The sequence below is a fragment of the Chinchilla lanigera genome, unplaced genomic scaffold (genome assembly GCF_000276665.1).
Source record: "Chinchilla lanigera isolate Chin_1 unplaced genomic scaffold, ChiLan1.0 scaffold00081, whole genome shotgun sequence".
Classification (NCBI taxonomy): Eukaryota; Metazoa; Chordata; class Mammalia; order Rodentia; family Chinchillidae; genus Chinchilla; species Chinchilla lanigera.
The window spans coordinates 1,852,472-1,879,197 of NW_004955482.1; the positions used below are offsets into that span (position 1 = coordinate 1,852,472).

A 26,726-nucleotide genomic window follows, 5' to 3' on the forward strand; every position below is an offset into this window, starting at 1 on the left:
CCTTTCAGCCTGTCTTCAAATGCACTGTAGTAAATTAGAGATGCAAGTCAGACCACATTAAAAAGTGAGATGCAGTAGAATAATGAACCAAACATAAGAATTGCATGGCTTAGCAATGTTTCAGACTTCAGAAAATTTGTTTTCAAACAGACATCTTGGAAAATGACCCGAGTTTCTATAGATTTGCAAGAGCCATTGCTTGGGAAAGACAGCAGATTGATTTGAGATCATTTTTCGCACTGTGGATACTCTCCCATATGACAGCGTCAGTACAGCAAGCTGCTAACGTCTGAGGAGTAACCGGGGAAGTGTGTCATCAGGTGCTGACCCCCGAGTCCCCTCAGGTGGGTCTGCCTCACGTGAAACTAACTCTCCTCACATGCGGTGGCGGCAAAGTCAGTCTGGGTCAGAGCAGCGCACAGGGATCAGATGTCTTCTGGGTATTGTGTGAGTTAGGGTTCTGGGGTCGCCGGCAGAAAGCAGCCCACCCTGACCTAAAGCTTGGGGACCAGCACCTTTGCGACTGAAGAGCCACAGTGCCGAGGGGGCCGCGTGGAGATGCGAGTCAGTTTCAAACCATCCCCGAGGACCCCGCGTTGGAGTTAGCTGTCCTCCGTCAGCTGTCTGTTCCCATGGTGGACACCTTATTGTCCCCCCACAATGGGGGACAGGCAGTGTTTGTCTGCCACATGCCAGTGCCTCTGAGGGATCATGTGTCTGTCCCAAGCTGTGAACCCTGGCCAGACGCTGAGACATGGTCGGATGAGACCCGTGGTCCTAACTTGGGTCTCTGGCTCCTTTGAAGTTATTGGGATGCCCCACTCCCACCAGAAAAAAAAAAAAAAAACAAGAACACAAAACAAGAACAAAACCATGACTTTGTTATATGGCTTCTACCTATTAATATTTACCACTCATTAGAAATAGAAACTGGGTTTTAAGATGTGTATTTATGTATTTAAAAACATTGTTAAAGCCACTGCACGTTAACATAGACGACATAATTTTGTGAAAAACAACAACATCTTCCAAGGGGGAGAAAACCCGAGAAAGCTAAGCAGGAAGGAAGTACCATTTGCATCTGCATCGTGGACTTGTTTCATGTCTGGTGCTGCAGGTGCCAGCTGACTTTCCGTACCTGCTTCTGCTTACGCTCTGTGGCTGGAGCGCTGTTTTCACCAATAGAAAGGCTACTCGGCCTGACTTACATACGTAGCTGGAAGGAGAGGACTCTTTCTGTGGCTTTTGGGGTCCTTCTTTTGTCTCATTACTCTTAGTGGAATAAACTACCTGTCTGTAGTACATAGTCGTCACGTTCCTTGTGTGGAGTTGGCTCCGGGGTGTGACACATCTTAATTCCTTTTTTCATCCCCTTTCTCCCCCTTTCTTTCCCTTCCTCCATTCCACCCATCTCTTGACTCCCTTCCCCTTTGAGAAAGATCTTCCTCCCTGCTATTTATCTTCTACTTTGTTCTCCATTTATACTTTGGGTTTCTGAGTCATTAGTAGGGAAGTGGATGAACTTCGAGACCACAAGGTTAAGTGAAGTAACTGGGACACACAGTATTAACTACCACGCAGTTTCTCCTGTATTCATCTTAATACTGCACCAAAACCTGTGTGGTGACGTCTTCCATGTGACTTGTGATGTGGACTCTCGAACTGTGTCCGTGACTTCCCGCCACCTTGCATTCCGAACGGCTCTCTGACCCAAGCAGAGTTGTGCAACATTGTGAATTGGTCATTTGGGACACTGATTCCTACTTTTTGACAGGATAGCAAATATTCCCCTTTCACTGTAAATATCAGCACCAGTACTCTCAGGAGAGCTGGTAAATGCTGAGAAACTTTCAAAATTCCAGGACAGGGCCCGATTTCCCCAAATTCCAATTCTTGCTTGGAAGCTGTGATCATTGGTAATGATCATTGACACTTGTTTTTCTTGAAATGTGAGCTCAGTTTCATTTGTGCATTTTGGGGAGCGGTTCTCCAATAGCCAGTCGACGTGACCCTGGCGCGTTGGTCACTCTGTCCCAGGGAAACGGGCTCTGGGGAAGGCTCTTAGCCCAGAGATCCCTCTCGCCGGAGCCAGCGCGCCGTGTGAGGGCTGTGTGCTCTCACTGTGGGAAAGGGCAGAGATTTCACAGGAAAAGTGATTTTAAAGCCTGGTGTGGGGCGTTTTGGGGTGCAGCTGGTGTGCTCCACACTGCGTGTATGTGGTGGTGAGGGTCCCGGTCACTCTTAGCACCCTGAGCAGGACCAGCAGGGCCGTCCTCCGGTGCTTGGAGCCACTAATGCGAACGAAAGCAGTGGACTTGCGAATGGCATCTCAGTTTTACTGGCCAAATCACAATGACTTGTGGAAGCTATGAAAGGATTTGGGGGACCCTCGGGGTTCACAGACGTCCTTGGAGAATCCCGACACCAGCCACCGGAGCCCTTGTTGCTATGATCATTCCCCATGCAGGCGTGGGGCTCCAGGGTGTGCAGGAGTAAGAGTGAACTGCTACACAAAGAAAGGGCAGAGGGGCCAAGTGACAAAAGCAGCAGAGCTTGTGATGGTGGCGGTGCGGGGCACACCCCCAAGGGTCCTGAAGGAGAGAAGCGGAGACCTGTCCCCGATGACCCAGCGATCTCTCGCCAGAGGAACCAGGTTGTCAGGCCTCCTTCCTTCCAGCTCGTTACTGGTGTCAGGTCCTATAACGGCGCTGGAACACTTCTGTGTGTGTCACAGGAACGAGGCCACCCGACCCACCGGCGCCATGCCCACTTTTATTTTCCTAAATCCTACAAGGCAAGGAGGCTTAGATGCGGAGGCCAGAGTGGCTGCTAATTAGCATTTGGACTTGAGGCAAGTCATCAGCTTCGCAGTTCAAGTTTTTTTGTCTATAAAATACGGCAGGTTACTGGGCAATCAGGAAGATGGCTTCCAGCCTGGCTCTCTGGGAGAAATAAGTGAAAATCCTAGGAAACGAATGCGAAATCTAAAATGTTTCCACCGTGTAAGTAAATTAGCTGTCGCTCATTTTTAGAAATAGAAGCCACGGGTTTGAATTGTTTCCTGTCTTGTTTCCTTTGCTGTCCACACTGTCCGAGGTCAGGGCCGCCCTAGAGCCCTGCATCAGCACCCACGGGCATCCTGATGGCGCCTGTGATGTCCCGGCTGACGGATTTCCGCACACCGTCTGTGGGTGCAAGACCCACCCGCTGTCCTGGGGTGACTTCCCTCAGCCCCTGCCAGCCCCCCAGGCCGTGTCAGGGTGTCCCCCTCCGTGGTGCTGAATCCACCCCTGAAGGACATGACTTATCTGACCTTTGCTGCTCGGTGTAGGACACTTCAGGCCCTTGGGGCTTTTTAGAATAAAATGTCAACGGGAAAAATAGACCTCTTGTGTCACTTGCTCCTTGGAGAGCAGCGGTGCCCAGCGCTAGTGGCGACTCCACAGCTCTCAGTGTGCTGTCTGTGACCCCTCCCCTGCATGGTTAGGAGGATTTCGAAGGGAGAGGGCAGGAGAAGCTGCTACGTGTATTTCCGCCGCACACAGACACATGCATGCCCCAAACCAAGAACTCTGAGCATTAAAAATGCCCAAAGTGACCAACAAAATCTGAAAGGCTGACATCACTATGCCCTTATGTCACTCTAGCCCTTGAGCAAGGTCATTAAGCTTTTCCAGAACTGGACAGGAGAAGGCCGAACAGTCTATATCTACATGTTAGGTCGGGGAGTTATAACTTGTGGTTTTTTTTTTCTGTTGCCTACTTTAGCTTCCCAGATTTGTATTGGAACAAACCAAAGCTCCCCCACATGGCAGACCAAGGAGGTATGTTGGGTGGTCACCGAATGTATCTGTCCAGCTGCTGCTACGCCCAGCTCCGTGGACACCTGGGATGCGGGATGAGATGGGCTGGTGGCATCATCCCTTAGTGACAAAGGGTCCTGGCAAGAGTGTGAAAAGTCATGCACTGGCTGTGTGCTAGTGACGGCCAGGTGGCAGAGCCCTGATAGATCATCCATGGCAGGCTGTAGGAGTTCGGGGCATGGTTATCTGAGTGGAGCAAATAAACCAGCGAAGACTTCCCAAGAGGACTCTGTCAGCTGCATCTCAAAGGAATCAGGGATTGATCTGGGTGCCCAGGGGTCAGAGGAACATGGTACCAGGGACTTGTGCGAGGCAGGGCTCTCTGATATGCATGCCTCAGCAGGGTGAGGGGCAGCGGGACTCAGGGGCAGGTTCTTTCTCACAGTCTTGGCTGATCCTAGGCCCGTGGGTTGGTCTGCACATTTGGTTACCAGTTCTCAGGCAGTCTAGGTTCAGAGCTATGATGCATGGTCCCCAAGGGAAGAGGTAAGAAACGCCAGTGCAGAGGTATTCTTTTCCACCTTGACGTTCCAGAATGGATGCTGCCACCCAGGGCATGCTCATAGTCCCCGAAATCTAGCCATCTGCCCATGCACAATTTGTTTAAGAGCTAGATGGGAAGCCAGGCTGCCTGCTAGCAAGGAATGACCCTCGTGTTGGGCAGATCGGTCAGCAGCTGCCTTTTTGTCCCCCAGGGAGCAAGATGGGTTCCAAGTCTTTTACACTCACTAGGGAAGAACTGACAAATCCATCCAAGTTCCACACATGTGATTTGGGAAGCCAAGTATCCCAGAACCTGAACTGTACAGTGGACAATCCCTCTCAAGCAGATAACCAATGCTCAGAGGAATGTGCACTGGGCCAGACAGCTGGGGTTTTGGAAAAATCCTTCATCCGATGGAGGATTCAGGAATCGTCTGTGAACTAATAAATACATGATACAGTGTACTGTTTCACTGCAAAATACCTCTTAAGAAGGCTTTTTAAAGCACAAAAGTCATGCAAATATAGCAACAGTTCTATATCCAGAGAAGCCCACAAATACTGCGGGTTAACGTTCGTGGAAGTGCCCTAACTTCCTCCCCGCCTTGGGGACGGAGTCCGGGAGCCTGATGCTAACTCCTAGAATCAGCCAAACTCAGGCTGAATCCCAACTGGTCTTCTGCCCTTTGGGTAATTAAATTTATTTCTGAAAACCTCCAGAGATTTATATTTTTAATATCTCTATTTGAATGAGGGTTATCCTAATACGGGGACAGAATGCATTTCTTTCTGAAATACTAATTGGGCAGAGAACCCAGAGATAAACAAATTGATTTAATTTTAATCTGCTTTCATGGTAATGCATAATGATAACTGGTTTCTGTCTCCTAGGGTAGAAAACCACAGCCCTTAATGAGAGTTTTCGGGTAGATTATGCAGCTTTAAATAGCTTATGTTGTGCTACACCGCTCTCCATGAATTATTCCAAGTCTGGTGGTGTCTAAGGGACTCCCAGTACTTTTGGGCTGTAGATTTTCAATCAGTGCAGCTACTACTGTGACACGGAGACACTCAGCTTCTCTCCCAGGAAGCCGGCACTGGCCTGGGCTGAGCGATCCATGAGGGAGGACGGTTCTGCAGAAGCCTTGTGTCCGTTGCCAAGAGCGAAGTGAGGCAGTCGGGGAGGGCTGGCGAAGTGGACTCTGCTCAGGCTCCGGGGTGACGAGTAGGTGCTCAGACACCCAGAGGGTGAGTGATTCAGAGCATGCGTGCTCAGAGTCAGAATAAGAAGGTCCCAGATTCTTATCATGGAGCTCCTGTCTCCCAAGGGAAGAGCCACCTCAGTGAAGACGAGAAGAAACATTGCCTGAATCCCCCAACCCGAATTGCATGCTCTGGTTTATTCTCCTGTGCCGTCTTAGACTGTTTCATCATTACACTTGCCTCTGCCTATCATCGGGAAACCTCTGTTGGATGCCAGGCTCCTTTAGTGGCAGCTGCTACCATTGGATTATCCCCACTGGGCGCAGAAGTCGTGTGGACGCCCCCCATCGTCAAGGACCTAGGCACTCTCACGGGGTTTCTGCCTGCAAAGAGGACGAAGTGAAAGTGTCTGGCCACGTGCAGCTGGACACAGCAAAACCCGCTGGGAATTCCACGCTTCCCACCAGTGCAGGTGTCCAGCAACGTGCCCGGGAGGAGACGCTCGCTGCCCCTCAGAGAGGAGCCCACTGACGCTCCGTGAGCGTGGACCATGAGGCTGCTCTGGCTGTGTGTTTTTCACCCTGCCTTGCCTGTCTCACTCGTTCTAGGGGATCCACTCCGTGAGCGGGTGAGCCCGGCTCTTTGCCCATCACCAGCAGCATGGAAGCTGCGCTGCAGATGACCTCTCACTTCCAGGTGCTCTCCGAGGCCCTGCGGCACAGTGCTTGGTCATCAGGGGGTGGTGGACCCACTGCCGGACACCTGCAGCTTAGCCCGCACCCCGTGTGTCCCCCACTAATTTCACCAGCTGTGTGTGTCATGGCCCTCTTGATTGCACCCAAAGGCATCTCATCTTCTTCTAACGTCCATATGTCCCTCTGGCTTCTAGCCCGGCACATGTCCCAGGGGACCTCAGGGGACCCCAGGGGACCCCAGGGGACAGAACAGCCATCTCTTTATTTGAAGTCAGCCCTGTGATCCATCTGTGAGTCACCTGATTTTACCAGTACATTTTCAGCATGAAATCCTGTCTTGTGTCACTGGATGGAGCTCAGAGTCACACGACGGAGAGCAAGGGCTTGCTTGCTGTTTTCACATCCACACAATATTACAGAGAAATCACAGCCTTTTAGGCTGAGTTCAACCTCAGAGACTCTGCCCAGCTGGCTTTGGTAGGGGTGGCTCCCAGCATAGGGTGGGTGTACTTTTAATAGAGGTAGAGACACTTCTAATAAACCGTTCTGATTTAGGGAGGGAGAATTCTTTTCTTATGCTTTTTATTGGTATATTTTAGGTCTATATAATGATCACATTCATCATAGAGAATTTCTACCTGTACATGATATATCTTGATTCTTTTTTTTTCCCATTCCCCTACCTTTCCTTCAGCTCCTCCTCCCCTTCCTAGTTACAGAAGGTTTGCTTCCCTTTTTCCTTCTTTTCTCATTTTTTAAAAAACCTTTCCTTTCTTTCCTTTCCCTGGGAGGGAGAATTCCAAGTTAAGTCACGCCAGCCACATTAGATGAAGTGGAAGGAAACTAAGAGATTTACTACCTATACTCTGAGGCATGGCCTCCCGGACCCTCGGGCGCAGAGAATATTTCCATCTGTGCTCCTGCTGGGGACCCTAGCAGTGTCCCTGGGCTCCTGCTGGCAGGCCCTTGGCCCTGCAGGGCATTTCAGGCCCCAGAGTCCTCAGATCAGAGCGTGCGTGTGCCTTGTCTTATGTAAAACCAGCCAGGGGACCCGTGTGTCGAAGGCTTTAGGAGATTCTGTCCTCCCAGTTCTCTTTTGTGTATCCTCATTCCTAAATTTGTCTTCCTAAGAAAATACCTAGAGTACTCAGCTTCGCACTTCTTCTTCGGTTGTTTCATTTAAAAGAAAGGAAGGAAGGAAGAAAAAAAGGGAGGGAGAGAGGGAGACAGACAGACAGAACTTTTGCTCTTGCCTCCAGAATCCTTGTAAGATGATTGCCACCATGGACTGTCAGACGTATGGTAGGACAATGCCTAGAGCTGGCTGAGACCTGCGGGTGTCTTTGAGAAAGCAACTCTCCCTGCAGACCGGACAACAAGTCCTTTCATGAGCCACATAATGTCTGATTCCTTGCTTCCAGTGGAGTAGAAGGAGCCCGATCAAACTGTCACCCCCTTCACACTGCTTTCTGTGACAGACCACAGTGTCATTTTTGTCATCAGAGGGGCTCAGACAAGGGAGTGACATTGTTATAACAACTGCACTCAACACAGTGTTTCCCAGGACTCCGTCCCTGAAACGGAAATGCAGGAATTGAAAGGACGCCCACCCTGTCTTGTTCTTGCAGCGGTAAATGGACACACGGCCCAGTGGGGAATAAGCGGGAAGCCCGGCTCCCTGCCTCTGTGATGCCATCACCTCCTCTCTCCCTCTCTCTCCCCACACCTGTCCCCTGCCTGGTCCTCCTCGCTGGGGTCTGCACACAGATGCAGATTTGGAAGACAAACAGGCAGTCCAGGTGCCCTGCAGCTTCTCAGAGATTGCTGACACTCCAAGACCAAGGCAGCTCATCATCCATGGCATACTGGGAAGTATTTTGGGATTGCTTTACATTGTCGGTCCAGGTCAGACCCAGAGAAGTCTGCCATCTCCCTGACCCTGCGAAGGAACCTGTAGCCACGTGACTTGCGGCGGCCAGTGTGACACGAGTCCCAAGGATGCGCTCTTGAAGCAGAATGAGATTTTTTTTCCAGGACTTTCTTTGGTTGGGGAATACTGGAGCACCATGGGGTGATATTAGCATCCTGGGCAGGGGGTCCAGCAGCCTGCATCCCCATCTCTGCACCCAGAGCACCCCTCTGAGGAAAACCCAAATCTGTGTTACTTGAAGTCAGTAAAGTTGGTGTTGTCTGTGACTTAAACAGTGCAGTAAAGCATGCCTACTGCACAACCCCATTTCTGTCATTGCTCAGTGCGTTTCTCATAGCATTTCACTGTTTTATGTAGAGTAATTGTTCTTTGCAATTTATGACCTATTAATTTTTGCTTAAGTGAGTATGGAAAAATTATAGTGACGTCTCAAGGTAGACGTTTTATTTATTTCAAAATATTTACTTGACAAATACAGATCGGATACACCAGGGGGATCTGACGGAGATAGCGTTGTGGACTGGTTGCCAGATTGCTAAACACACCCTTCTGTATCCGTGAGAGCTCACTAGGGGTAGAGGAATGCAGCAGGGCCACACGCCTGCAAGAGCTGGGGGATCTAGTCGAAGGCCAAAGCCTAGTGTTCGCTGCAGAGTGCCATGCGAGCCAGCGTGGGAAGGAGATGATTCTGCCCTGGAAGCCTAGAGACAGGAGTCCAAAGGTGATGGTGAAACTGGAATCCTCTGAAGAAACACAAGCGAGACCTCCTTCTTTCCCTTTTTATTCCATCCAAGCTTCAAGCCTATTGGTTGGTGCCACCGACGCCCAGGGCGGGTCTTCTGTCTTCTGTAGGTCTCTATCACCCAGGCCCACCCAGAACTGTGTTAAACCAATCTGCTAGGCGTTTCTTACTCAAGTTGACAGCACAGTTAACTGTTGTAGCTTCCCTGTGGATACTGTACGCGAGGCCCCGGACCTGTTCATGCTTGTACCTCCCCATCCCTGGCTATCACCAAGTTAGTCTTTGTTTTTGTGAGGAAGCATTTGGACACCATGGGCACAAGGAAAAAATAAACCTGAATTTATATGCATATTGTGTTGCAGGGAATACCAGAGTGATCGATAACAGACCCTCGAACATAAAAACAGAACACAAGGTAAAAATTCTATGAAAGAAGTAAAATAGGCAGGGAATCCAAAGGGGAAAAAATGGCCAGTGTAGAACTTAACTTGTAAACAAGAGACGGTGTGATTGTGAGATTTATTTTTTTTTCCAAAGTGAATAATGGTGCTTATCAAGTCACTATGGTATTTAGATTCCAGTGAATACTTTTAAAAGTAGGATATAGCAGTTTGATTTCAAAATGTCAATAGTTACAATATACTGAAAATTCCAACCTTTGCAGCTTAGTATGGAAAATTTTAAATGTCAACTTCAAAATGTGCCTGGGGAGACAGACTTTTGTCAAAATTATTCCGGAGCTCTGCTCCGACAGACTTTTCCGTGATGACAGAAATGCGCTGTACCTGTGCTGTCCAGTGAGGTAGGTAGTCCATGTCCAAGGGGGCCTTCTGGCTCCTGAACTGTTGCTATGCAACCAGGAGCTGAATTTATTTCATTTTATTTTAACTCGTTTTAATTGAAGTGGGTCCACATGACTGGGGCCAGTGTGATTTCCAGGGTGCAGAGCACAGCAAGGGGCCTGGGTTATTGGACCCTCAGGTACAAAAGAGGCCCAAGTACAATTGCAAAATTATTCCTGGTCTGTGCTTTAAAAGGAAGCCACGTGTTACGGAGCAGTCCTGGAGGCGCTGTCTGCCTGTGCGTCTCACTCAGACACGTCTGCCGGATAAACCTGCATTCCGGGCCCAGCGGAAGTCGTGGAAGCTTCCTCAATACACAGCAGGATGTATTAGGATTCAGCCTGGGCCTGGGCTTTGGGGAGACCTTGGGGTCCTCTCTCCACCCCATGTCCATTCGAGGTGCCAGGTGTTGGCAGGAGCGGGGGCTGAGGCGGAAGTATCTCCTTTGCTCCAACTCGGGCTTAGGGACCATGATGCTGGGATGTGGGTTGGTCAGGAGGGCTCTGTCAGGGGCAACATGGCAGAGGAGAGAGTTTCATTCTTCCCAGGCTGGGCACCTTTCCCATGCTATGCTGGGTTTGGAGCAACCAAGGCAAAATAGATGTCTGCACATTTATGACAGAAAAGTAGTGTCTTAATTGGAAAAAGTAAAAGGAAAATAGAGAAATTCTCTGCAATCCAATCACCCAAGATTTAAGCGTCCCGTTTTGATACCAGCCCTGGCTTTCTATGCATATCTGCGGGTTCTCTGTCACCTACAAAAAGTGTGAACCATTCCAACCATAATGTCCAAAAGCAGCTTGCCTCAACGTGTGTCACGAACAAGTGTTTTTCTGCATTTTCCATCTCGTCTGTCATCGCACCGGGCCCCTGAGGGAACTGCGGTGAAGCAGCAGAGTCATGTCCAGAGCTTTCAAGGAGCCAGACACTGCTCACTCTGCTCTCACCTTTCTCTGAAAGTTTACTTGAAATATAAACAACACGACCTGCAAAGTAAGTTGCACAGTGTCTGAAACATCTGGTCTCCTCCGATGACATCGGATGTCTTTTTACACATCAGTGTTTCTGAACTAGAGTTCTGCTCCCTGGCCACTTTCACAGGACACTGTGTGCTCAGCAGGCAATCACGCTCAGCTGAGCGGCTGAGGTCACACACCAGGGCGACGCTGTGGCTTCAGTCTAGCCCGTGTCCTTCCGCAGCTCATTCTTCCACAGGTCTTCCTGGGACTAACCCACCTTCCCCCGAGTGTCCTCCGAGTCACAGCAGTCCTTTTGTGGGCTCAACCTAATCCCCCGGTGCCCTGCAACACGCACCAGCTCTGCGTGAATGCCACCGGGCTGTCGGCACTAATAAAAGCCGACTCTGAATTCGTGTCATCAGCTTCTCTTTCCGGTGTGGGAGAGAAGGCTTTGCAAGGGAATTAGCAATGTGCTGCAGCCCGATTACCGTCATTGTTTTACTGACAGCCGAAGAATTGGCAGGGTGTTTGGTGTCTTGGAAGGAGGGGAGAAGGACAGGGAAATTGCAGGGCAGCTGTGCTGTTGGGAGGGGTGGGGGTTCAGGGACACAGAGGGGTTGGAGGAGAGAATTGCTCAGGTGACAGAGGTGACAGAGGGACAGGGAGAAGGCGGCAGAGAAGCAGGGAGAAAGGACCAGAGGCTCTGGTTCAGCAGGATCCACAATGCTAAGGAAGTGCAGGAAGCTGAGTCCAGAGTCTCCCCCGCTGGGCCATGCACCTTGGCCACGTCCTCGAGGCAGCTGGTGGGAACCTGGGGGAGCAGGACCCGGTTTCTCCTCTAGGAAAGGGAGCAAGGGGCTGGGCAACACCGGATGCCACAGTGGTCTTGACCTTAGGTGAGGGAGGCGGAGCCAGGAGAGTGGGAGCCGAGCCTTTGGTTCTGGAAAGTGTCCTCCAGGGACACTGCGGTTTCTCAACAAGCAGTGCAGGAGCTGTGGTCCCCCAACTCCTTTCTCATGGGTCTCGGCATCAGGCTTCTCTCTGTGCCACCTCTCTCTGAGATCCATCCACCTGCGCCCTCACGCCTGCCCCAGGCCAACCTGCCTCTGTTCTCATTGCCGAGGCCTTCCTGGGTGTCTTTTGCTCCAGTTTACTGGGAGACACAAGTCTAACTCCACTCCAAGAGGGTGTGTTCCAGTCCGTGGGCCACCAGCCTGGGCAGGGTGCAAGTCCTTTTCCATGGCTCCAGCCTGGGCCCCAGAGAGCCGGAGGGAGGGCTGGAGAGGAGCCATAGCAGGTGTGGCTGTGGAAGAGACCCCCGCAGAGGCCGGCGTGGAGGGGACAGGGCTCCCACCGTGCCTTGCAGCTTGCATCAGCACTGTGGGGAGGTCTCACCCAACAGTCTGGGGGAGGGTGATTTGGGCCCCCAGACTAACACCCAAGGAACAGGGCATCTGCCCCTCTGGGTCAGATTTGTGGAAGGTGGAGACCGTGATGGACCCTTGTAGCACTCCTGGGTGGAATCTGCTTATGGAGAACCAGGGCTGTGTCCGTGAGCAGAGCAAGCATCTACCGCAGGCCCAGTGAGTTCGGAGATGGCGAGGACCATGGGGAAGACAGCGTTCTCCTCAGATACCCTTGGGGGTAAGACAGAGCCTCCACGGCCCTCAGCCTGGAGAGCCACCCGTGAGTGTTTCTTCCCAGCCCCTCTTTCTGTGGTGTTGAGCTGGGACCATGGGCACCTGGGACCTGGCACGGGTCTCAAGTCACCCTGGGCTCCGGACCCCACCCATCAGCTGGAGAGTGGACGCTAGGCCCCCAGTTCCCATGTGACAGTGTCCCCCATGTCAAGCTCCTGGGTGGGGTGGAGACCACGTGGAGGGCAGAGGTCACAGGAGTGGGCATGGACCAAGCAGACAGGAGGCAGAGCCTGGCTTTACAGGCTAGATTTAGACCATCACAGAGGGGGCCCTGGCGTCCAGAGCACAGGGGGTGAGGGCAGAGTGGAGACTAAGAGTGAGGGTGCGGGGGTGACAGTGCAGCAGCGACTCCCATGGAGCTAGGCACCCAGGGGACCCTGGCCAGGCATCCCAGAGGCTGTGGGGGCAGCACGGAGCTGTAGGGTGGCTGCTGCCAGCCTGCAGCAGTGGACACAGGTGGCATAGTGAACTTGCTTGTGCCAGCGGCTCTCAGACTGGGGCAGCATTATGTCATCTGAGCCAGACTGTGGGTGACCTGCACGTCAGGATTGAGGTGTGACATTTTGTGCTTGGGGAAATAGGTACTATCCAGGGATGATTGAGAACTAGGTAATAGATACTTGATAGGCAGATAGATGCATACATACATGCACACATAGATACATAAGTAAGTGACAGATAAATGGTAGAGAATAGTTATAGCTATAGATAGATGATAGATTGTAGAGCAATACATGGACAGATTTAGAGAATAGACAGATATTATAGATGATAGATCAATAGATAGAAGGTAAATGGATAGATAATAGATACTGGTAGATCATAGATTATCAGTAGAAAGGGATGGATAAGTGTTGTATTAATCACTTTCTAGTTGCTAGGACAAAGTACCCTACACCTACAATTTAAAGGAGAGAGTTAATTGGTTCACAGTTTCCATGGGTTCAGTCCATGGTTGGCCAGCTCCAAGGCAGAAATAGCATGACAGAGGGCCTGGTGGAGGAGAGCTGCTCACCCTATGCCCCCTACAGAGAGGATGGAGGACCCTGGCACAGGAATACCCCCTTCCAGGTCATGCCCAATGACCAGCTCTGATCAGGACCTGCCTCCTGATGGCACAGTCAGCTATGAGCTCATCACAGGTGAATCCACTGGTGAGCACAGTGCCCCATGATGCAGTCACCTCCCCTATCAGGTTACTAATATCCCTTAGTTACTGAGGGCTGATCAGGTCCACAATCTCCGGAATGAGTGTGTGGCGAAGGCTAAATAAAAAGTAGTAAATGGAATGATTTCAGGGTTCCAGGAGGATCAAAGCCCTCTCATAGAATTTGGGATTCTCTTGGGGCTAAGACCAAGACCTTCTCTGGGTGGTCCCTATTTCCTTAGTTATCAGAAGGGAGGGGAGTACTCAAGAAGGCCAGAACCACTCAAGGACTTCTACAAGTAAGGTACTAAGTTAATCCACCCAGGAGTGAGATGCCTGCCATCTTTATCTAGTTGAGATTGGATCCAGGTGTCTGTGATCTTGCCTGTGATCTTGTCTTATCCTTTGAGGATTTCCAGCTTCATCCATCATTATAGGTTTTAGTAAGGATTAGTGACTCACAGAGGTTCACTTACTGTGAGTCCGCCATTTCTAGGCCTTGGAAAGATTCACAAGGGAACATGAAAAGCTAATTGATTAATTTAAGTCCTGCTCAGGTCTGTTTCAAAGTGGTCTCCATTGCTCCCCCACATAGGAGACTTCGGGAGAAATTTTAGATCTGAACCATCACAGATGTTCGGGTGGGGGAAGCAGTCAGGATGCGGCTTCCTGTCCCCAGCTCAGCGTTTCTGTCACCAGCCAGCGCATGTGTAAATACCTGGTGGAGGCATTTCCAGACTTCAGAGGAACATGCCCTTCAGCTCTTCCTGAACACCACTCATTCATCTACTCTCAGGCCTCCTCAACCGCACTGTCTCTCTCCATCTTTTCTTTTAAACAACTTTATTGAGGTGTAGTTTAAGTGCCGTAACCCTCAGCCATTGTGGTTGTAGAATTGAGTGATTTTAGTAAATCTGTAGCTGTGCAGTTGTTACAGTTACGTCTAGAATATTTCCATCATGATTGGGCCCATGGATATTTATTCCTGATGCCCACCCTCAGCCCTCCACAAACACCAGTCTCCTTTCCTTTTCTATTAACTTGCTTTACCTAAACATGTCAGATAAATGTCAATTTTCATTTCCGTAGCATGACTTTTAAAGATACTTCTCAGCCCATGTTCGGGTACCCAGTGATTCCTCTCCTGTTGGGAGTTGGTGCGTGGTCATGACACGCCTGAATTCGAATCTAGTGAGCAAGAACCCGCCCCAATCTTTGCAGGAGGACTTCCTGTCAGAAAAGGACTTAGATTTTATTCCTACCCGTGTAATGCTGCTGCCACATCCCCGCTGAGTACTCTTCAATTAGGAATCGCGGTGTGTAGCACTCTCTACTTCCTTGCCAGGGCATGAGTATGAGACTGTTGAAGCCTGTGGATGCTGGCAGGGTGACAGCGCTGGCCCCTTTGTCTCTTCCCGGGACAAACACGGGTCCTAAACTTGTTTGGCCTCGGGGCACAATCAGGCGGTGACGGGGACAGAATTCTGCAAGGAAGACGTCCGTGTTTGCAGGTCCCTAGGGGACGATGAGAACTGGGCTGGAGGAAGGAGTGGTGTCCTGCGTGAAGGCGGCAGCTGCAGCCCGTTGATGTTATGGAGGTCTGTTGCTCAGGTATCGTCGCATTATGTTTCCAGAGAAGCCAAGATTCTGGAGGACTTTTTAAAGGAAGCATCTTAATGTCTTAGTATTGGTTCAAATTGTCAAGATGAAATAATTACATCAGAAAAAGCACTGTAGGACAAATCCCTTCCGCGAGCTGCACTTGGTGACCTCCAGGGCCGTGATGGGACCAAGGACTCGGGGGAGCTGACCGCTCACTTCTGGTCAGCACACTGCTGTCCACTTTCTCTAGTGTGGTGCAGAGCACCCTAAAGCCACACTGTGGACTCCGGCCAGAGATGCCATGAGCAGGACCTGGGAAGGGCGGGAGGATGTGTGGGTGACCGCTCCACAGCCTCAGGCCCTCGGGAAGGCCTTGCGAGGGGATGGGACCATGGCAGCCCGGAGCTCTCTGGAGGCGGGTGCTGGTTCTGGCCTGGCCCAGCAGGTCCGGCTGTCACATGGGACCGGGCTGCTGGCTGCTTCTCCTCCTGCGGCAGCTGGCTCTTCTGTGCTGGCCCCAGGCTCCGAAGGCAGAGGTCACAGAAGTGACTCCTGAGTCTCAGGGCATCGTGTGGCCTACGGCACAAGGCTTCTTTCCCATGTTCTCCTCAAGGGAGGAGCTTAAGAGATAGGAGGGAGTGGCTGCCATGCTCACCCTGGGAAACATGGCCACCGTGCCTTCAAGCACCACCAGGGTTTTCTTTGTCCTTTACAGCCGGCTCAGCTCTTAGCATTCTGTGTCATCGCCACGGCTGGGGACGGCCGTGAAATTGTTACTTAAGTGTTTCCCAACACAGGCAGCCAGCTGGGGACAAAGAGCAGTGTCCTCGCATGTGGCCAAGAGCGTGGGTGCTGAGTGCCCGGCACGGTGTGCACGGGCTGTCCCTGGAGGTGGGCGGGTGGGCTCCCTGGAAGGGTGGGCAGCTCAGCACGAGAGGGTGAAGGTGGAGAGAGGGGTGCCGTGTGCAGGGCCACCAGAACCGATCCACTTCAGAGCGAGGCCACTCGGGCTCAGACGCTGATTGTGCTCTGCGGCCCGGAACTGGGAGACTCGTGTCTGATGTCTGGGGCCAGCGCTCTCAGGTGCTCTGTGCGGTAGCGCTAGAAAGCCCAGGTGACTACATCTGAATTCCGCCTGCAAACCAGATTAGCACGTCTCAGTCAGCTGTCATGTGCCAAGGGGAGCAGTGGTCCATGGGGCCTGCAAAGCTGTCTTCAAAGCCTTAGAAGCTCCCACGACGCAGGCGGCATGCCCCATGCCCTCTGTGCCCCAGGGGCCAGGCCAAGGCGCGGGCCGCTGTGGCCTCTCTTTGCTGCCGGCTGTGACCTTGGGCTGGATGTGTCCTTCTGTGGGCAAGAAGATGCAGGCCTGGCTCAAGCTTTGCATGAAATCATCAGAATTTCTCCCATGAAAATTAATAATATTAGATTGAATATATTTACTTAAATATATGTGTATATTTAATAATCTTTCTTTTAGCAGCAGGGCTTCGGGATTTAATTAAAGCTGTTACTTACCTCAGAAGAAAGAAACGAGGAGCTGTTTGTGAAGCTTGCATGTTATGAGCAAGAGCTAGGTACGAATTTCCTACGTACAGAAAGTAAACTCATAGCGGTGCACAGCTGGTCAAAGCGCTGGAGTGGGAGAGAGGCCGGGCACTGAGTCCTGACCTGGCCTCCAGGGTCCCGTGACACAATGAAGCCCCAATTTTCTGTCCCCCACTTCGGCAAAAGAGCCCAACAGGGCTCAGGAGTGCAACGCAGACCCGCCCGGCCAGCCCGGGCCCAGGGCACCTGGCGCTTCTGCACGGCGACGGCCACGTGGGCCACATCCCTGCAGCCTGGGTCGCAGCGCTCCCTGCGTCACCCGCCCGCCGAGGACAGGTGGGGACCCTGCTGGACTCCACTGCTCCTCACCACGCTGGGTAGCCAGGGCTGCGGGAGCACGGGAAGCTGTCCGCGCAAAGAACCGCGTTTGCGCTTTGCCTTTGCGTCTGTACCGACGCTTTCTGTCCACTCAGGGCGGCGCATGGAAGGGCGGGCACCGGGGGCCGGGCGGGGCAGAGTTCCTGTCAGGGAATGGGCGGAGTCAGACTTGTGTCAGGCAGCACCGAGCCGCACGTCGCCGAACTGCCGGGTGCTTAGGCACTTGGCGCAAGGGGCCATTGCGCGCCGAGCTGGAGCAGGGTCCCGAGGCTGCGGAACGGCTGTGCACACATCTGTCTCCTGGGAAGGCCAGGTGCCAGGGCGGGCGAGTGTCGAGCTCTCACCACTGCACGGCCGTGGGACGGAGGAGGGAGGAGGAGGAGGGTGGAGGCAGCCTTCGCGAACCGGGGACCGCGCCGCTCCCAGGATGCAGGCGCCTGATCCACGCGTGACTTCCTGCAGGCTTGCTCCTCACCCGGCTCCACCAGGGTGAGCCAGTCCCTGCCAGGCGGCCTCAGTCCCTGCCAGGCTCAGCTCGCGCTGGGGGGACGGTGGCGTGTCCAGGGGCCCTATTTGAATGGAAATCATCAGAATCGTCCATTCAAATACTTTGACATGGGGGACTAGTATACAGTCATAAAAACGCAATGGGTCTCTAAATGTGGGAGGGGTTGCTCTTTTCTTGTAGCTCCCGGAAAATCCCAAGCCTGCAAGGAGAAAGAAGAGGGACCTTGCTGGAGGCTGTCGTCACGGCCTCAGGGAACCCAGGCCTGTGTCCAGCGGAAGCTGGTCCAGGCGGGCAGCAGCGGCTGGAAGAGGAAGCTCTGACTCAGCCATCCCCTGGCAGCTTGTCATGACGTCACACCCCAGGGGGCGTCCCAACCTCGTGGCCCCTTCCCCACCCCTGTGCCGCCCCTGTTTCCGGTTCTTCCTTCTTTCTTCGGGGTCTTCTTTTTACTCTCTGGATGGAAAGTCTGCCTTCCACCGTGTGCTGGCAGCAACGGCCTTGAAGTACGAGCGCTGAGTTACCCCGGAGAGGACGGGGCACAGCCCTGCCTCACGCTGAAATAGGTCACGAGCTGTGGCGCTGGAGACCGCGGCGGGTGCAGGAAGGCAGCCAGATCAATGGAAGCGCGCGGGGAGGCCGAGCCTAGCCGCAAACGGAGAGGAGTTTAGTACACACTAACAACGGCAGTGCGGATCAGCGGGCGGCGGGAGGGTAAATCATTTAATAAACAGCTTGACGGAAACCACACGAGAGGGGGAAATCAGGCTGGAGCTCTGTTGCACGCCTCAAACCAAAATAAATTCCAGAAGGATCAAGGGATTGATCTGCTGAAAATCAGCTTTCTAATAAACAACAAAAACGCAACGATGGAGAAATGGTGAGGGGCAAAAGATGTGAGCGGCATTTCACAGACCAGGAAGTGCAGTGGGTCCACAAGTGTTTCCAGACCTTTAAAAATGCTTTGTTTTTAGAGGAAATCTATGACAGATGCTCAGCACCACCACATGGAATGATACACTGTTTTTCTCCCGAGCTGCACGGGCCAAAAAGGCAAGAAGCTGTGTCACTCAGTTTGGAAGCAGGTGGGACCACCACGTGGCAAATTCCACCCGAACAGGTCCTGTGCATCTGTTTGGATTTGGAAATTCCTTTTGGTTTGTTGTTGCTTGCTTTCTTTTTTCTTTGAGGAGGGTCTCATGATATCATCTAGTGTGGTCCTAAACTTACTATGTAGCCCAGGCTGCCTTTAAATTTATGGTGATCCTCCTGCCTCAGCCTCCTGGGTGCTGTGATTACAGGCATGTGCCACCACACCCGGCTCTTTGCGTTTTCCCCATATAGATGAAGTTTCTGTGTGAGTGACTAACTGTATGTGGAAATTCTCTGGCGTGCTTGTTTTTGGGATTGAAAAACACCTGTCTGTCTATCTGAGAGACGCAGTCAAGTAGAATCCATTCAAATACTTTGACACAGTGGATCAGTATATAGTTATACAGATGCAGTGGGTCTGTAAATGTTTCCCAGACTTTTAAAACGCTTTGGTTTTCAGAAGTACTGAACACGCTTGTGGTACACGCTATCCACACCCATTGCGGGGAGCTGGTGCCATACCTAGCACATCTTAATTCCTTTCCCTCCCTCTCTGCAGATCTCTCCTGGCTCCTGTTATCCACCCTTTATTTTGCCCTCCGATGTGTTCCTGCCTTTGGGTTGTGCTCTGTGTGCGTGTGGAGAGGTGCAGAGGGAACGGTGCGTCACAGTCTTTTTTCAGGACACATGTGTGTGCATGCATGTCTTGCTATCTTATGAATCCCACACTGTGCTTGGGAGAACACGGGACATGGAAACCCGTCGTGGAGGGGGCCTGTCCTGTAGCCCCACTTCATTATTGATCCCCACCGAATTATCTACCACTTCCCCACATTGTTTTTCAATGTAAGAAAGTTAATAAAATATGAAACCCCTGCAAGGCATCCCTTCCCGGGGTCACACAGCACCTAGTTGCACAGCAAGCCATGTCCATGCGTGTGCACGTGTGTGTGGCCACCCTGTCTCGGACCCAGGCTGCGCGCTGGGATCCAGGTGGGACTTGGTGCCGAAGAGCTTGTTGAGTGAATAAACAAGGGCAGGGTGGCTCGGTGATTACCCAGTTCTCCTCAAGGCGGGGGCCAACAGTGGGGCACAGTGGCTGTGAGGAGGCAGAGATCTCTGTCCACAGAGTAGGTGCAAAGGGGGAGGCCAGAGGGCCCTGCACCAGCAGCAGGGTTGGCAGGGACTCGACTGCATGCTGCCCCTACCACGGGCCCTGAGACAGTGCTCTGTCGCTGGACTCTCCCGCATAAGTGGCTGGTCACCCCTCTGTCTGCTTCAAGGTGTCTTGTCTCCGGACCCAGCAGAGAAGAGACCAGCATGACCTCTGACCTCAGCAGCCTGCTTTATCCAGTCAGAGTTATCATATCATAGAGCAGTTGTCCAGGTTGCGCACTGCACAACTCTGCAAAGCCCATTTATGTCACACTATATGAACGGAGCCCTGGGGTTACTCCGGGTACAAGCTGTGTGGCTATGCGGCCGTCCTGGATATGATCCAACTTATGTAAAATTGTAAGATGGGCGTGAACAAAAGACCAGGAGAATGGTGGTGGAAGTACTGCGAGCTCAGGTTGGAAGTGGTGGAACTCTGGGTGACTTTGCTTTCTTCCTCTGACCTGTGTGAGTTCACTGACTGACTGATTGACTCACTCAGAAGGCTTGACTTACTGGGGTCAGGACGGCTCAAGGGCACCAGGCGGCTTCTGGACCTTCGGGTCTGTCTGGCGGATGGGGAAGAGCACAGGATGGTGAAGGCTTCCGGTCTGCGGACACTGGCGAGGTCAGCACCGGGCAGAGGCTGGGGAAGCCTGGCGGGATCTCGAAGGTCCCGGCGCTGAGCTGCGGGCCCCAGCGTGAACCGCCTGTCCTCGTGCGTGTGGGCGTGGGCTCTAATCACCGTGGTGATGCCGCCCATGGAGCTCAGGGGATCCAGCACCTGCCTCCCTTGCCGGCTACCTCTGGGCCTGAGGAGGCTGGGCCTCGGGGGGGCCACGCCCACCAAACCCCGCCCTCTCCTAGGCCACACCCTTCCGAAGCCAGCCCCTTTGTGGCCTCACCCCTTGCAGTTCACACCCTTCTTCGGGCCACCCCTCCCCAAGCCCAGGCCACACCCTCCATAGCCACGCCCTCCTGGGGACCACACCTTTTTTTTTTGGTTTTCTCCGGTACCAGGAACCGAACTCACGACCTTGCGCTTGCCAGGCAAGCGCTTTGCCGCTGAGCTAAATCCCCAGCCCCGGCCACACCTTTCTTGATGCCACGCCCTCCACAGGTCAGACCCGTCCCTGGGGCCACGCCCATCCAGGCCACGCTCCCCACTGTCTCTCCGGGCTCCTCTCTCGGGATGTGGGGAACCCCCCCAACACACACACACGTAGATCCCTCTCGGTGTTTGACCATTTCAGTCCCTCAGGACGGCAGCTTCTGACAGCTCAGCAGAGCCAGGGCTCCAACAGGCAGGGCCACGTTGGCCTTTATCCCCCAGGGGCTGCGTGGGAGAGCCAGGAGCTAAGCTGGGACTTAGAGCGATTGCTCCTGTCCGAGGGGACCAGGTCCCGGGCCTGGGTCACAGCAGTCCCACCCTCCCCTTCTGTAGGATTGCAGCACCCGTTACAGCAGGGCTGCGGGGAGGGTGGGAGTGCTGCACGAGCTCATTCTAGAGGAGCAGAGGGGAGGAGAGGGGACAAGATGTCCCCAGGCCACAGGCTGGCCGCGTCCTCCACCCTTGTCCTTCTGCAGAGGCTCCCTGCCCAGGATTAAACTCCAGCCGGTGGCTTCCGGTGAGCCTGGCTTGGCTTCCGCAGCTGTGCCCCAGCTAGGGTGGAAGAGAGATGCTCTGGACTTGCAGTTCTGTCCTCAGGGGCCAGAGCCACAGAGGGGCAGACCACGGGAGCAGAGCTGGGCGCGCTACCCCGAGGGGGCAGTGGGGTGTGTACGCCTCCATTCTGTGCCGAGGCTCCTGGTGTTTCCTAGTGTCCACTGTGTTCCCGGTGCTGTGTTTGGAACAGTGCGTGTGTGTGTGTGTGTGTGTGTGTGTGTGTGCGTGTGCGCGCGTGTGTGCACTGGACACGTACTAGGTACACAGAATGCGCGTCATATGTAAGACGCAGGCATGCATTAATCCTGCGCCCACTGGTCTGTCGCACTTTAAAAACACGCACCCTCAGCCCAAGCCGGGCTTTTGTGCCAGTGCAGCCCGCGTGCCCACTCTGGGGAAAATTGCGGCTTTTTCTCCTACCACGGAGGTAGATATATTATTAAATATAAATCCTCAGCAGCGTGTCTTCGGAAATCAAGTGCTCTGTTTATCTCTGCTTAATGAGGCTGTCAGTGTAACCTGTATTTATTGAGCCACAAGTAGGTTATAAAACTTCCATTAATGACTGGAAGTAACTCAGTTGTCATAAACAAAGAAGAAATTAGCGCTGGGTTCAGACCCGGTGGGGCCGATCCGCACGGGTTCTAAGAACTGCCGTCGTGTTCCAGCAGTGCCACTTCCGGCCCCGGGATGAGCGTCTCAGAATGGTCGCGCCTACGTGGCCAGGGCTGGTGCACACCTGGGATGCAGCCCTGTTTGTGGGCCAGCGCCCGGTTCCTCCCTGGCCACCCTCCTTGGCACCCACACGGGACCCCCAGCAACCCCCGCCTGACTTGAACGCACCAACTTGCCCAGGAAGGTGCCTCCTGGGAGCATGTTGTGGGTCTGTGAGGCACGGTTCTCAGCCGCCTCCCAACACTCCGGAGGGATTTCCTCTGCGAAAGAGATGCAGGGATGGGGCGAGGGGCAACAGGGACGGAAAAGGAACTGCGGCATGTTGTGTGCACCCGCCAGCTCCCCACCACGAATGCAGTCACCCTGCGTGGCCAATGTGGACTAACAAAAATGTGAAATTTTAAAGAACAAGAAGAGGTATAATGCTATAAAGGATAGCTTACCGGAGCCACAATGGAATCATTAGCAACAAGCGTTGGGTACTGAGTGGGTTAAAGAAGCAGCTGTCACCTTTCCTGGAGAAGCATTATCCAAATTCTGAGCATCCTACTTAGGCATAAAATTTAAGAAAGGTCTAAGCCCATTGTCCGTCTGAAAAGGCCTGGGTACTGATGTCTTCTGTTTCCTGAGAAGATTGCCAGAGCCAGGTGGTTGACCTACTTATTTAAGGCAAATCTGATTCAACGTCAATCTGGCGAGAGTGAATGGGTCGGCTCTAGAATCTGTCTTAATGTAAGAGCTGCTGTCCGTGGCAAATGGAACATTTTTTACCATGCATCTTGGCTGCCTACCCCAGCTTGAATTTGCAAAGTGGTGGCCGTAGCTTGTTCTTTAGAACATTTCACCAAGTATTTGGAGGGCAGGTGGCTTCCAACCGGTGCTCCAAATTCCCAGTTTAGAAATAGCCATGTCCCAGGTATTCCCTCTGCAGCCATTATTTGAACACAAACTGTGTTATTCCCCCTGTGAAACAAAACCACATGTGATGATGGCTTTCTAAAGGTTCAAGTGCAGCTCTGAGGGCCACCCACAAGGAGCAACTCCAGCGTCAGCTCAGAGCAGTATGTGTGCCCGGCTGCCCAGGCCACCATCAGGGTCAGCAGGTCACCGAGCCACGCGCTCTGCTGAGATGTGTTCAGGGGAGGAGCCCAGAGCCGGGGTCAGGTGCCAGCTGAAGAGCTCTTGCCCCTGTGCAGTAGCAGGTGCTATCATGGGCAGGGTGGGGGGTCCCACCCGTACCAGTGAGGGCATGGCGGGCACACCCCTGAAATCCCAGCCCCAGATGCCAGCGCTGGCCAGGCTTGCCAGCAGCCTTTTGAAGGGGGCAGCTGGTCATAGGCACTGGCTACTTTGAGGGGAGGGGCTTGTGGTTTTGGTCCATGGCTGCTGGTCTCAAGGGAGGGGCAGGGCGGCAGAGGGGAGGAAATGGTGCTCAACCTGCAGCAGTCAGGAAGCAGAGAGCTAAGGGAGGAGGTAGGGCTGGGGACAAGAATGCACCCCTCCAGGTCCCACCTCTGGACCACCTGCGGCAAGACCCCGCTTCCTAGTGGCAAGATGCATCCATGGAGCATAGCACCCCACAATCCAGCCACCTTCCATGCACAGGGGAACTGAGGGGTGTCTTAAACACAAAACATAACAGATCCTGCAGACCCCTTGAGGCAGCTCTGTCCTGTACAGAAAGCTGAAAATTGTATGCAGTTCTCGGTTAGGGCCAGGGTGGTCCCCGCTCTCCTGCGAGCCCACCCGAGACCATCACCTTCTCCTCACTGGCCCTGGTATGGGGGTGGCCTCGCCTGTCTCCTGCCATCGTGCTAGCCAAGGGGTTAGCAGACAGCACGTGGCCTTGTCCTCTGGATGCAGACGCAATCAGTGCCAGCCTGGGTTGAGTCCCACGGCCCCCACCTGCTCCTCCATCTTCCCAGTCCCCTCAGTGTGCAGGCTTCAAACCCTCCATCTCTCCCCAGGGGACAAAAAACAGAAAACACATGAGGCGCCGTGGTTTTTCCCAGCATAAAGGCCAGTTTGTAAATCCAACTGTGTACACAGTTGCACTGAATTTACCATAGGCTTTCATCGCACCCGTGTCTTTTCATTTGAAATTTTCTAGAGAAAGGTGAGGACCCAGGAGCGAACCGGTGAACCTGGGCCTCTTCCTCCAGCAAGGAGCAGTGGCTGGTGTCTGGGAGAATAACTATTCAGGCAGCATCTACCCTTTTCCCTGGGAAGAGGGGAAGGAGGAAGGAAGAAAGGAGGGAGGGAGGAAGGAAGGGAAAGAGGGAAGGGAAGAAGGAAGAAAGGAAGGAAGGAGAAAGGAACGAGGGGACGGGGGAAGTAGGGTCATTGCTGCAGCTGTGATGGACAGCTCACTTTGGTAAATTTGCTTTTGCTCAGAGCTTGGACAGAGTGTGGGTGGACACCAAGCCCCGGCTGCACAGTGCCGCGCTGCAGTATATGTGTGGAGCCGGGTTAATCAGCTCCAGCACCGGCTGTTTCCTTGGAAACCAGGGGAGCGTCCGGCGCCATCCTGCCTGGGGTTCGAGTCCTGCTCCCCCACTCACGAGCTGCGTGGGACCTGGGCCCTCCGTTGGCTCCATGGCGATGCCTTCATAGGGTGTCTGTGAGCGGGAACGAGGATAGCCTTGGCTCGGGGCCGTGGGCTGTCAGCATCTGACGCCTGTCTGCCCCTGGGTCCCCGTCCTGAGCTTGGACTTCTCTGGGGACCGGATGTTAGGTGACGATGGCTCACCGGTTCCTGGCACAGAAGTGCCGCTCCGGAAGGCTCATACGTATTAGAAAGTTTGCTCTTGCAGTTTTAGCTTATTTCCCTTTTCTGTTTGATTTTCCAGTGTAAGGGTTTTTAGAGAGATCGTTGCTTTGTGTTTTAATTAGCAGCATAAACTAGGACGAGGCCACGCCACCTCCTTATATAACTACCGTCCGCTCAAGGCCAAAGCTCTGCCCTGCTCCCGATTGGAAGGTGGGGATAATTGGGGAGAGACTAGCACAGACGGGTTGGAAGATGGCTGCAAATTTGTACTTGAATCCCACCATGCACGGGCTGATAACTGCATGGCGACCCTGTGCAAATGAGGTCACCGAGTTCCCGGACAAGCAGCGGTCTGGGGTCCCCCGGTGCTGACTCAGACGTGCACTTCCTGTCCCCACAGGGCCAAGGTGAAGAAAGGCGTGAGCATTGCCGGGGTGAGGGCCAGCAGCCCCTCCATCTGGGACGTCAAGGAGAGCTCGGAGTCCGCCGGGAAGTACGCACCCGCTGTCATAGTGTGTCACAAGAAATCTGCTGCCTCGGCAAACGGGTGAGTCCCCTGGCAGGGCGCGTGCAGGCCGGTGGCCGCGGTAGCTTTGTCGCCCCAGCCTCTTTTCCGCCGCGGTTTGCACGTGGGGTGTGTCGTCTCTGTCCGCTGTGGCTACAGCAGAGATGGATGGAGTCCCTGATTTGGGAGCCGAGGGTCCTTATTCACCCCGGCCCTGCTTCCGACCACAGCACAGCCAGGACCACCGGCGCCCGTGCAGGTGGATTTTGTCTAAAAATGATGTTCTGCTGCAGCAGGGCCTCATTCCTACTTGTGTTTTGGGGTGAACCGGGAAGCCTGGGTATCACTCATAGTGCAGCTCTTTCTGCAAGTGTTAAAAACAAGGGTCCGTAGCCCTGTTTGTGCCCAGCGTGCGTGTCACATTGGCTGTGCAGATTGTATTTGTGTGAGGTGCTTTCTGAGCGAACAGTGAACTGTCTGCCGTGGAGTTGCAGGAACTGTGACTCACTCTAGGGACAAATTAAAAGCGGAATCTGTCTCTGATATCCACCAAATTAGGGACAGTCGATTCACAGCTGGGCAAAGAGACTTAGAAACTCAGCCACTCTTGATTTATTCCACTTTCCCTGAAGCTCGTTTGTGGCTCTGGAGAATTTCTAGTCTGGTCACATATTTTTGTCACTCTCAGGCTTATATTTGCTCTTTATATTACCGAAAATTTGAAGAGTAATGGAAGGATGGAGCTACGTGTGTAACACATTACTTCGAGAGTGCAGTTCTAAGCTTCATACTCAGTGTTGGGAAAGTATTGTGATTTTCCATTATTTAATAAACACAGAGGTAATGAATCTCAGTTGATAGCTATTACTTTTTTTCTTGGTTCATTACCAAGGTGCATTTGAAACCAATTCGGGGATGATTTGATTTGAGTTCCCCTCTGTGCCCCGTGCTCAACGCTAGAGCTTGAGAATGTGGGTCTTTGGCAGAGCTGGTTTGTGCTGTTCTCCTGTGGCTGTGCTTTGATGAGCTCTTTTCCTGGAAGACTCACTCATAGCACAGTTGAGAGGATAAGGAGGAGGTCTGCGTTTGAGTTTATCCTGAAATATTTGTGATGGTGAGACTGGGTGACCCTGATGCTTTCACAGGGACGGACTGACCCACCTGATGTCTGTGCTAGACATGCCAAGTGGGAAATAAGGTTCCATCTCAATAAGGACTTCTAAAATGGGGTAAACGAACGGATGGGCAGACAGAGGGATGGACAAA

General features: G+C 53.0%; 1 protein-coding gene across 3 annotated transcripts in view; it reads left to right on the forward strand.

Annotated features, from left to right (window-relative positions):
* Tmem132d (transmembrane protein 132D) overlaps window positions 1–26,726 on the forward strand; it is a 493,036-nt gene that overhangs the window by 180,205 nt on the left and 286,105 nt on the right. For all 3 annotated transcript variants that reach the window (XM_005402996.2, XM_005402997.2, XM_013503750.1), the window contains exon 3: window positions 25,356–25,502. In XM_005402996.2, coding sequence (XP_005403053.1) covers window positions 25,356–25,502 — 147 coding nt within the window. The remainder of the gene's footprint in view (window positions 1–25,355; window positions 25,503–26,726) is intronic.